The sequence below is a fragment of the Tursiops truncatus genome, chromosome 4 (genome assembly GCF_011762595.2).
Source record: "Tursiops truncatus isolate mTurTru1 chromosome 4, mTurTru1.mat.Y, whole genome shotgun sequence".
NCBI lineage: Eukaryota > Metazoa > Chordata > Mammalia > Artiodactyla > Delphinidae > Tursiops > Tursiops truncatus.
The window spans coordinates 68,122,524-68,135,059 of record NC_047037.1 but is presented as its reverse complement, the minus strand read 5'-3'; the positions used below and the strand labels follow the sequence as shown (position 1 = coordinate 68,135,059).

Here is a 12,536-nt window from a genome sequence, read left to right as displayed (position 1 = left end):
CTTGTCTAAAACATTACAAAAATATTACTTCTCCTTCTTGCTCCAAATGCTGTTTAAATAAATATGCTTATGCAATCATCTTATTCCTTTCTGGATATCTGAGCACTGAAATGCTTATTTACAACTATCTATCTATCTATCTTGGCTTTGATTGTAGATGGTGTACCATCTACACCAGTATCCTCTTGATTTCATGTTGCGTATGCTGTATTAGTGGGCAAAATTAAGCACAGGGGAGTATAACTTTATGTGAAAATGATTGTTAAGTGAATAACTTAGAATTTTACTGAGTGCTTTCATTTACTACTCTGGAATTTTTGAACATTTTCTTGTCTCCACAGCATTCCAAAAGGAAGCTTGCCAAATATTTTTATTTTTTGTTTTGAGCTATTTTGTTTAGCCTAACAATGTGAATTTAGAGGTTTGTAGATGAATGATGCTACTTTTCATGCATCCATCTACTCATCTACCCATCCGTTCATTCATTCATTTATTCATTCACTCGTGCATACTGTTCCTTGTTTCAAAAACCAGTGTTATCTTTTCAATATATTATTTCAAGTAATATAGGTCATTTTACAGGCAAATAAACTTAGGCTCAGACAAAGTAACTTTATGCAGAGAAAGATGATCTATTCTAAATCACATATTCTTTCTACTTTATATTTTATTTTTAGAGAATTCTAAAAAGTTAGGACTAGAAAGGACCTTACTGGTCACCTTGTCAAAACTCCCATTTGATCCCCTGACAGTTTTCTCTAACCAGATTGTATATTTCAGTTATTTCCAATAAAATCTTATTAAATATCAAATAGGATCAGTGAGGTCTTTCACTACTTGTTATTTTCGCAGAGTCCAGTGCTATGTGCACACAGAGGACAAAATGTGAATTTATGACAATTTTAATAATATAATTTGAGTGTCAATCATGTGCTGGGTGCTGTAAGAGACTGCTATTTCAACAAGATCCATCCCCTGAAAATTTGGAATCTAAAATTAGAAATGGAGCAACTAGGTCCACGGAGAAAGCAGCTCAGTACAGATGGGTGACAGCATGAATGTTAGGATTATCAAACGATTTTAAGGTCATTTTGATCATATTCTGAGACTTTAAAAATTGACTACTCATTTTATTTGATGTCTGTGCTCTCTTTTTCATTCTTATATTCCTTTTCTTCTCTGAATGTGAGTGTGTGTGTGTGTGTGTGTGTGTGTGAGAGAGAGAGAGAGAGAGAGAGAGAGACAGAGAGAGAGAGACAGAGAGAGAGAGAGAGAGGGAGAGAAAGAGAGAGAGAAAAATTGAGAGTAGAGAGGGAAAGATCAGAACTGAAACTCTACACCTAAATATAGGGGTGGAGGTTGGTCAGGGCAGAAATCTAGGTACCATGTACCCTCTCAGGCTATCCAATTTTAATAGATGGATTGAATTTAGGCAGATTTTTGAGAGTATTGATGATCAAGTTGGAAATGTGGAGGCTACCCTTGAATTAGCTGAGTTTGTTTCTTGATATAAGAATAAATGTTTCATTTTAAACTTAAAAAGATAGATGGATGGATGAATTCATTAATTAATTCATTTAAGTATTTATTGAGCATCTGCTATATACTAAGTGATATTTTAGGCACTGGAGATAGGAAAGTAAATAAAATAGACAATCTTCCTCTGCTTATGGGTTTTACATTCTTATGAGGATCTTCAAGCTACATTACTCATCTAGAAGGAAGGGGTATCACTGAATCGGTGACACTGGAAATTAGAAAAGGGCTAAAATGATGGAGAATCACTTGGGGCAGTTTTTTAATATCCTCAATCCAGCTAGGAAGGAAAATAACCAAGTGCCGAACATGTGTTTTAAGCCAAACCAATGTACATTTTTTTAGGAATAGGAATGGAAAAAGTGTAACTTTATCCTCTTACAGATTTCTCTAATTTCTGTTTTGATTTAGTTTCCCTGTAATTTTCTCATGAAGCTCAACTTAAATTACTGAACTAAGGAGCAGAGTATTTGGAGGACGCAATCTCAGAACCAAAGAATACCCTCTTATGCCAAGGGTGAGAAAACCACCATCTTAGTTCCCTGGCCCAGCTGCAGAGGGAGGAGATTTGGGACACTTGAGTCCCCTGGTTCTTTGGCCCAGCTGCAGAGGGAGATTTGGGACACTTGAGTCCCCTGGTTCTTTCCAACATTGAATGATCCCTTCAAGGTCATTTATAAGATGTGAAACCCTCCTAGGGGAGCACTAGAGGTCAGTGGATGAAAGGACACATAACATTCCCATTTTTTCTTTATGTGACCTTAATTGGGACATGAGAGACACAGGTCAGAAGACCTGGATTAAACTCCTGTATCTTCACTCATCTCTTGTGTGACCCTGGGAGATTACATCACTTACTGGTGTCTCAATTTATCTGTAAAATTGAGTTATTATTATCTCCTTAGTTTTCCTCACACGGTTGTTGAGAAACTCAGTGAGATAATACATGTGAAAATGATTTCTAAACAGTAAAAGACTATATCAATGCAAATGATAATTACATTCTTATTTTAAATTGTATTACATGAATATAATTATTCATGATATCATGTTTTTATTGGCATATAGTGTAACATAGAGGATAAAAGAGGAGCTCTGGAAATAAATTAGTTACACTTGAACTCTACCAATTCTTAACTGGGTGACTGACTAAGCAACGTAACCTCTCTGTGCCCCAGTTTCTTCATTTATAAAATGAGGATAGGGCTTCCCTGGTGGCGCAGTGGTTGAGAGTCCGCCTCCGATGCAGGGGACACGGGTTCGTGCCCGGGTCTGGGAAGATCCCACATGCCGCGGAGCGGCTGGGCCCGTGAGCCATGGCCGCTGAGCCTGCGCGTCCGGAGCCTGTGCTCCGCAACGGGAGAGGCCACAACAGTGAGAGGCCCACATATCTCAAAAAAATAAAAAATAAAAATAAATAAATAAAATAAAATGAGGATAATGACAGACCATACCTCATAGGGTAGCTATAAGGATTCAGTGTGTCAATAATTGCAATGCAGTTAGAACCCTGCAGGGAGCTTAGCCCTGGCTCACATTATTTATAGCTTATGTTTCTTATTAAAACAGACATTCTCCAAAACATCGATAATTTCTCTACTTGGGCAATAAGGATACTACCCCTAATCTGTGTCATAAAGAAGAATTAAATATACTGTCTTTCTTATTTTGAGAGATGACCAAAACCAGACAAACATATAACATGTAGTAATTCAATTTTGAACAGTTGAATAAAGCACCATAAAGGAATTCACAAATTATTAGAAAGTAGTTGTTTATGTTGCTGTTGTCAACCTATTTTAACTGACAATCTGAAAGAGAAAAAGAAATGGAAGTAAAGCCGTTGTGTGGGATAATATTCATGGAGAAAAGGTCTTCTTCTGCCCGTCAAACTTGCGGTGTCAGAGGCTGGTGAGCTCATATTCACCAAGGTTTGAGTCAGGGGCCTGATCTCAGAGCAGGATGATATTTGAGGGGAGACTGATTGCCCTCCACAGCTGGTTGTTGACTGCCCTTGCCCAGTCACCTTCTTACTCCACCTCCATCCTCCCCTCTGTGCAGGGTGCTCACCTGGTTCCTCATTTTAAGGATTGAGCCTGTTTTGCACGTTTCCTGATAGAAACCAGAGATCTGGGTTCCTCAAATATGGAGACACTTTTTCATTTTGGCTCCTTTGTGTTCCCAACAGACAAGGACATTGACAATATTCCGCTAATGAAAATTTTGTTTGCCATTACAGTGTCAAGGTTAATGATTCATTTCAAGTAGATTTCCTGCCTTTGTTAAATACATTATGTCCAGGAGTGAATGATGGTGTGTATGAATCACAAGCTATGTTTTCCTGTTTTGGGAAGTCTGGATTTTATAGGAGGGACTTGATTTAAATGGATATTTTAATGACAGCATGCTTATTCTAATACTTTACATTATGGTCACATCTTCTTTGAGCCTTGCAGTAGCCCAGTTAGATAGGTACTGCTCGTGTCATTATCATTGACGTATTTTACAGATGTGGTTTGGAGATTGAATAACTTGTCCGGTAGCATACGGTGAGTGGGTGATTAAGACAAGAGCCAAATAAGATCATGATGGGATGAACTATAAGCTTGTTGAGGGCAGGGAGAATGTAGAGGTGTAAAGAGTTCCCCTTGGTAACTGAAACAGGGCCTGGATGCAACCTGTGCCCAATTCAAGGTTTCAAGTGAATGACTGCAGTGGTCCTAATAGTTTGGTTTAGGAGTTGAAAGACTTGGCTTATAAATAAGGGAAAAACTATTCAACATTTTGTATTTTTTCCCTTTAGAACACAGAAATGACTTAAAATACAGAGATGATTAAGACTGTCCATGTTTTATTTGTTTGAAGGGAGGTCAGAAATATAAATATAATTATTGTTTCAATGTGTATCTGGCAACTTTCTTCAAGTAATTCCACTGCTTCCACCTACGCTGTCTTCAGAATTGTAAATGGAAATTCTCAAGTTGTTCAAAAAAAGAGCAAAAAAGTCAAGGTATTGTTATCCCTGAGATATTGCCCTTCAAAATGACCTGATTATTTTAATTAAATAATCAGTAGGTTGATGTAATCTCATTCCTGAACCCCAAATGCAAAGACATTGGAAATGTCCTAGTAACCATGAAGGAAAACTTACGAGAATTAGTGGCCCAGGTAGGAAACTAATGAATTTTTTTTTTCTTTTTTCGATATGGGCCATTTCTTAAAGTCTTTATTGAATTTATTACAATATTGCCTCTGTTTTATGTTTTGGTTTTTTTGGCTGTGAGACATGTGAGATCTTAGCTCCCTGACCAGGGATCAAACCCTCACCCCCTGCATTGGAAGGCGAAGTCTTAACCACTAGACCGCCAGGGAAGTCCCTGAATTTCTGAATATAAAAAAATTAACTAGGGTATTGCTTCTGATCTCAACAGCCATGTAAATAGGACCTAACTTCTCAGATTTCCCTGTATTTACCTCTTCTTCTCACTGGAGAAATGAAGTAAATGATGCTGATGATGAGTTAAAGGGCTCAACAGCTAAAAAGCACCCTGACAATAGCCACAGGAGTGCAAGGGAAGAAGTAAAGTTTTTGTTGTCTAATTGAATCGAAAACACCACATTCGCTTAGTAGCGATCTAAAGACATGGAATGTCACTTTCAGAAAGCTAGCATTTATTGTTTTCATTTTGTTCCTTAAATGCCTAACGATACTGTCATGTCAAGACAAAGAAAATTTCAAACAGCAACTGTTATCTGCTTTTTCATCTCTGCCTCCATCACCTTCTTCTTTCCTGTGCTGCTGCACTGGTTACCTTCTGCATCAAAACATCTTTCATGTCTCATAAACCTACAGGAAAAAAAAAAATTAACACACTCAAAGACTAGAGAACACACATTCTTTTTCCAGGCCCTTTTTTTTTTGGTGGGGGGCAGGCACAGACTGTAGTTCTAGAAAAGTGTGTTAAATTTTTGAGAGTCTGAGTTTATTTCTCCCTTCTAGGATAATGTGTTATCTAAAATGTATCTATATCTATATATCTCTCAAACTTTGACACCTGAAGAACTTGTCAAAAACTCAAAATTCCTGAGCTCTACTCATAGAGATTTCTGTTTCACGTTCTGAGAAACCATCAGGGATCTACATTTAAAAAAAGCATCTCAGAAGAATATCATGCATTTTCTTAAAAAAATAAACACTGTCATCATCTCTTTTACTCATTCGGCATTTTCCACTTTTCAGAATGCTTGCGCATACATATTCAGTTCTGTGAGGTAGATGGGAATGATTATTCCCATCTTGAGGATAAGAAAAAGACTCACAGTTTAGCAGTGATTTTCTCAAGGCCTCAGGATACACCCCTCTCTCGCCCGTTTCTCTGGATTCCTCACCTTAGCTGACCTTTTCCTTTTTGGGTGTTGAACTGCAAGAGGCAAGGAGCCCCCAAAGCCAGCCAGTACTATTTGTACCTGCCTTCCTCAAGAATAAGACAAGCCTTGTGGTAGCCAAGGAAGGAAAACACGTAATTTTATCTGTGAAATGTGAACATTTCCCAGATGTTCCCATAACATTTCCCATATCATTGACAGTGATAACAATTGATTTTCAGTAATGTCCCTTACCACATCCAGATGCGCTTTTGAAAATGTATTTGGCTGGATTCACTTTTGGAGAAGAGGTCTGTGTGTGGTCGCATGCATGTTTGTGTGTGTGTGTGTGTGTGTGTGTGTGTGTGTGTGTGTGTATATCTTTTTCCCCTGTTATGTACTGTTAGAATCCCAAGTTCACGGCCCTTATTCAGGCACACTGAACAGCTGCAGGGGATGTGGTGCTCCCCATTGACAGCTGGGATTCCCCCCTCTCAGGGCGCCTGGCCTATTTAATCCTCCCAGCTGTCTGCCTCGTAAACCTGTCTGCCTGTGTTATGTCCAGCTGCAGCATGAAAGGTCCAGGCCTCCAGACATGGTGGGGCTGTTTAACACAGTGCTTGCTCTAAACAGCCTCACAGGCCTCAATTCTTCTTCTACTAGGCCCCCAGGTTTGTGCCCACATCTGGAGAATTCCTGGGCCCTCTCCACAGCCCACATCCATTCTCAGTAGCTGCCAGGGCCTTCACGTTCCTTGCCCACTCTTAGGGTATTTCCAACATACATGTTTCTGCTTGGAAATCATCCATTAACTCTTTTGGCAGTACCCTTGATGCTTAGTGGAATGTCTGTTAAGGGGAGGGACTAGGGATATTTGAAGACTGATTGAAGAGAGATACTAAGTATGACTAATAGCCACTTCCAGGCCTTAGCATGACTAGTCCTTTATGTTTCCAAATTTTTTCATGCTGCATTTTAACTTGGGTGACATTATCTTCTCCGCTGAGTTTTCTGTTGCATCCAGCTGTCATCACAAGCACTCCTGGAGACCCGATTGCCCTCCACAGCTGGTTGTTGACTGCCCTTGCCCACAGTCACCCTCTCACTCCACCTCCATCCTCCCCTCTTTGCAGGGTGCTCACCTGGTTCCTTATTTTAAGGATTGAGCCTGTTTTGCACGTTTCCTGATAGAAACCAGAAATCTGGGTTCCTCAAATATGGAGACACTTTTTCCTGTTCCAAAATGTGCTGAAGGTGGACCCAACAGGCCATTGTTACTTCTCCAGTGTCTGCTGCCTTCCTTTCTAAAAAGGGAATTCTTTGTGCTTCAGCTTATTGGAGAGATGGCAGATTGCTTTGTGGGCGCCTCACCTCTAGCCCCTTTCTGTGTACCCGGGATCCTTTAACGGGCCGGTAGTGTTTTCTCTTGGGGGAGGGATGGGACAGAGCCGACCGGAGCTGCAGTTCCTTCGTTCTGCCTCTGAGAATTTCTCATACAAACCTCAATCACGTAGGATTGCGTAGAGAGGAGAAAAGGGGAAAGACAGAAGGCGGAGAAGGGGGAGAGGGGTGACGGGAGGGAGGGGGAAGAGTCTGGGAACAGAGGGCGCGAGGGAGGGGAGGAAGACGCGAGCTCTCTGCGATTCCTTGCGCTCCGGGAGCCTGGCCCCCAGGCTGGCCCTACCTGGGCGCTCCCAAGCTCTCAGCGAGTGGGCGAGCAGCGCCAAAGGTACACCGGCGGCCGCCTGCTCTTCGTCCCACCCTCCGTCTCGGTGGCGGTCGTCCCCGCCTGGAGTTTCCTGTGGAGCTAAGCGCTCCAACCCAGCGAGCCGGCTAGGCGGCGGCGGTGGCGTCCAGGAGCCGGTGCGGCTCGGCACGCCTGGAGCCTCAGCCCCCGAATGGGACTCAGCCCTGAACGCCCCCTCCGGGGCCTGGGGAGGGGGCGGCGGGGGGCACCCCGCTAGCCCGCGGCTCCGAGCTGCCACCCGCGCAGCAAGTTGGCCGAGTTGGCGGCAGCCCGCACCTGCTTCCTGGCCCCGGACCAGAGTCTGCGTCGGGCCCCGAGGGCCCCAGTGGTACACGCAGCCACCTCCCGCCCCCCAGACCCGGCCGCCTAGGGGGCCCCTCTTGCGCCCCGGGCGCCAGACCATGGTGGGTAGCTCCGAAGCGGAGCCGCAGCCGCCTGGAGCCGACGTCGCCCGCAGCCAGCCCCCGCCCCACCCGAGCCGCCGCGCGGGTGTTCGCAGCGCGCGGGTCCCTTCCTTCTTCGGCCGGGATGGGCCGCGCGGGACTGAGTGATCGGCCTAGCGTCCGGCGGGTAATCCCCATCTGATCTGATGCCTGTGAGCCGCCGACTGCCGGGCCGCGCGAGCCTGGGGGCCCCGGGCAGCGCGGCGATGACCTGATCCCGAGCTCGCTAGGGCGCCCCCTCCTTCCCTCGCTCCCTCTGAGCCTGTGCGGAGAGCTGCTCGGTGCGGCGGCCCCGGGCGGACCATGGCGGGGAGCTCCAGTTAAAGGCGTGTGGGCGCCGAGCTGGAGAGGAGACCTTCGGCATCGCTGCCTTTTGAGGGGGCTTATTTAAACTACTGAGTCATTCCAGATTTAGGATTCCCTAAATAATCACCAACTGTGCCCGTCTTGTGCCAGAAAGAAAGAGGAAAGAGAAAGAGCACCTGCTCTCGGGACCCCGCGTACCCGCGGCGCTCGCCTCTCGCGGGTTTCTCCCGGAGGGGTGCCTGGCCCTCGAGGATCTCCCTCCCTCCCTTCCTTCCTCTTTCCCCGTCCCTCCTTCCCTCCCCCCTCCCTCGCCTCCCGCTCTCCTTGCAGCGCTGCTGGCGGGGAGTCGCGCTCGCCGCAGCTGGAAACAGCTGCCCCCGCCTGGCGCCCCTACCCCGACTCCAGCTAACCGCTCCCACTTCGCGCCTCTCGGAATTCCAGAACTCGGGCGGCGGGCCCCTGGAGAACCGCAGCCGGTGCGATGCATTCCGTAGACCTCACCCAGCCGGGACGGACCTCCTAATCTCCAGAACTGCGGGCCGCAGGGAGTTAAATTGCTGCCTTCCTCTCCTCTCTTGCGGTTGGTGGCTTGTTTTCTAAAGGAACGTTTTATTCACTTTTTAGTATTTTCTACCGGGGGCACGCTACCCGCCTCGGTCCAGACTGCTTTGTAAACGGGTTTTATATGTATATATGTGTAGATATACTTTGGACACCTTACAACGCTTGCGCCTCTCCAACAGGGGCACGGCTTGTTGTTTTGGACATCCTTCTTCCCTTTCCACTTGGTACTCCGAACGCAGTGTGACCAAACTCCCCACTGCCCCTTGGACGCGGATCGCCTTGGGGTGCAAGTTTGGGGTGCAAGAGTCTAGTTAACAGGAAGGCCTGGGACCGCCCCGCCCCCACCGCCAGCGGTTGGGGAAGTTTACATCTGGATTTTCACACATTTTGTCGCCACTGCCCAGACTCTGACTAACGTTGTGGGCGCCGGGTTTTCGGTACTGCGGCCTTCTCAAATATTAGCACTGCCTCCACGCGCCTGCCCTGTCCCTCCAGGCCGCCGAGGTCCTGCCCTCGCCCCGGCGGAGCGTGATCCCGAGGGCGCAGTGGAACCCGGGGCCTGGGGCCCGCGCTGAGCAGCTATGGCTGCAGCGATAGCCAGCTCCTTGATCCGGCAGAAGCGACAGGCGAGGGAGTCCAACAGCGACCGGGTGTCGGCCTCCAAGCGCCGTTCCAGCCCCAGCAAAGACGGGCGCTCCCTGTGCGAGAGGCACGTCCTCGGGGTATTCAGCAAAGTGCGCTTCTGCAGCGGCCGCAAGAGGCCAGTGAGGCGGAGACCAGGTCAGTAGAGGTACAGACGGTGGGCTCTCTAGAGGCTGACACCCCCCTCCCCTTCTGAAAAGCACAGGGGGCATCCACGATAGAGAACCAGGATCCCCCTCTTCCATTCTGGCCCCCGTTCTCCAAAAATGTTCAGACATCTTTCAGTCGCTCTCTGTTAGTTAATAGCGTCTTGTCCCATATTCAGGAAAACACTTTATACCTTAATGAAACCACGGTTTGACTAGGATGAGAGTTACATATATCGATGCTCCTGGTCCCATAGAGCTTGTAGAGTCCTTGAGGGCAGTGACCACCTCATTCTCCCTCACTCTCTCTTTCTCATCCATCCTTTTATCCGTCCATCCATCCATCCAGCTAGCCAGTGTTTAATCTGCCTACTGAGGACCTAAATATAAATAAACCTTCCTCCCTATATCTCTCATAACACTTGGCACAATTCTTAACACATAATAGACACTTAGTAGACACCAGATCAACTTAAACTTACTCTTTTTCTAAATCTTTCTCTAGCAACACATCAAGTCCAGTCTCTCTCACATTCTGATCAATTTCTCACCTCCCCATTTTTACCCATGCCCTTTCACTTCCTTTTCCACAGACCTCCTTTTCGTATTCTCTTCCTCCCATTGCTCTCATTGTTTCCAATGGCTCTGCTCATTAACTTTTCTGTCCTATTCCTTCCATCCTTTGCACACTCACACTTACTCTTGGGACATTACGGGAACAACGTAGTATCTGCAATTTGGTCTCAGGGAGTGCAAAGAAAACTTTAGACTTAGCAGAGATCTTCTAGGCCTGGCCTTTCTGAAGCTGATTCTCTTCTTTGGCCCTAAATTCAAATGGTTGGTCTTTGACGTGTCTCTGTTTACGCAGGGACATTGGATACCTCAAAATTTCAGAGTGATTATTCCCATTTTAAGCCAGGCTACCTGGAGAGAATGAAAGCAGAATTTCCAAGGTCTGTGCTTCCATCAGACTTTATTGATCCTCTGGGTGTGGCCCACAGGGTCCTTTGCAATCTGCAGATGATCTACCCTGACTGTGGACAACTGAAAGGAAATACTGTCTCGAGAGAAAGCTTGCTCCATGATCAGTTGACTAGTTTAGGTTAGCATCTTTGCAGCTCTGACTGTGATGTTCTCCTGGGTTCCAGGAATGAAGCATATGGGTTAGGGTCATTGGGTGAAGAAAACACTTGGAAAGTCTGGACAAGTGGGGCTCAGAATTAGTTTAGAAATTTGGGATTAAGCCTTAATGAAAAAACCATCTCATCTCATTTTTCCATTGAGTTTTCATGACGTTATTCACTCCCTAGTGGGCTCATTTTCTTATTCCGTGATGTTGATGAAATAGTAAATTTCAGGAGTAAACAAAAATAATTATGATCTGAAGGCAGGAGCTAGTAAAGCCGATTATTTTATATTCAATTAATATGGCCTGTTCATTTTATAAAGGGAAGATGCATGCAAAATACTAGAGTTATCTCTGCACAGTAAATAATTCATATTAGGGGGAAGTCAAATCTCTTGTATTGTTGTGCAAGGATCATTTGGGGGCCATTTTCTCTCAGGGCTTATGTGGTCTGCAAGGGACTTCAAGGCTCTGAATTCCATGTGACTTATATCTCAGTCTCTGAAGTATGTTCTTGCACTCTAGTTGGGATAATAACGTTTGTGAATAGATTCTACTCAGCCTTCTCATTTACAAACAAGGTCATCAAGATGATAGGTAGATTGTTTTTGTGAATGGATAAGATAAACTTGACTGATCTTTGTTGAAGTTGATTTGGAGATGAGTGATTTGCATGGCTTACTTTTGCATAAGGAAATTGCTTCCTGTGACCTTTTCCTTAGCATCTCATTAGAAAATAGAGAATTTGAGGGAATTGCTGAGTTTATTGTTCTTTTCAAAGTTCATTTAATCTTTCCCTCTTTTTCATCTACTTAGTGTACATTTCGGCAAAGAGATCATGACTGGTGAATTCCTTTAGCTTAAGTGTCACAGTAATAATCTGGCAGAGAGGTGACAGGACCTGTTAAGACATACCCAGTGCAAAGGCAGCACACGTTTCTGTCCACCGTAGACTTCAGTTTGTTATGAAGCTTAGCTGAGAAGAATGGGAGCATAGGGTGCAGCAAAGCTTTTGGGGAAGACGATAGTGTCCTGTTATTGTTACTAACAAAGCCAAACAATTAACCTGTTGATTTGCTGTCAGTGACTATGATTCATGTAGTATGGGATGAGTCTATATAGAAAGATATAGCACCTTCCACATCTCAATTCCAGAGAGGATTCTTTAGCTGGATTGGGAGAAAGTTGCTAAACACCAAAAACTATCTGAGCAAATCTGTTTTACAAGCACTTTGATGTTATGTTCACTTAATATTTGAGTTATCCTTGAACTCACTAGCCCTTCTAAGCTATATTCTGTGAACTACAAACTGAGTCACAAATGGTAAAGTGGAATAACTTTTCCTGATAAAGAATTTCCACTCTGAATTTCTGTCGAGACACAAGTTCCATGGACCAGACTTGCCAGGGGAGAGAGCCTGAAACAGTGAAGCTAAGTCAGATATTGGATGGGAAAGGCCATGGTTGTATTTCTGATTTCAGGGCTGACACATTGTCTCTTAATCCTTGTCTTAACTCACCAAGTTCTGAAACATATCATGTTGAAACCTCATAAACCAGAGGGAATACTGAAATTACACAGTAAAGGTCTCAGATTTCAAAATCATGATATTGCATTATGAAAATGTGAGAATTGGCAGGGCAAGACCTCACGTTGTGCA

General features: G+C 44.8%; 1 protein-coding gene across 6 annotated transcripts in view; it reads left to right on the top strand.

Annotated features, from left to right (window-relative positions):
* The window catches only part of FGF12 (fibroblast growth factor 12), a 567,554-nt gene that overhangs the window by 315,242 nt on the left and 239,776 nt on the right, over positions 1 to 12,536 (top strand). The window contains exon 1 of one of the 6 annotated variants that reach the window (XM_073804026.1): positions 8,726 to 9,741. The exons of 3 other annotated variants lie outside the window; for them this stretch is intronic. In XM_073804026.1, coding sequence (XP_073660127.1) covers positions 9,543 to 9,741 — 199 coding nt within the window. In that variant the 5' untranslated portion in view covers positions 8,726 to 9,542. Of the gene's footprint in view, positions 1 to 8,725; positions 9,742 to 12,536 lie in introns of those variants that run through there. 2 more of the 6 variants (XM_073804028.1, XM_019923349.3) reach the window with 2 other exon arrangements.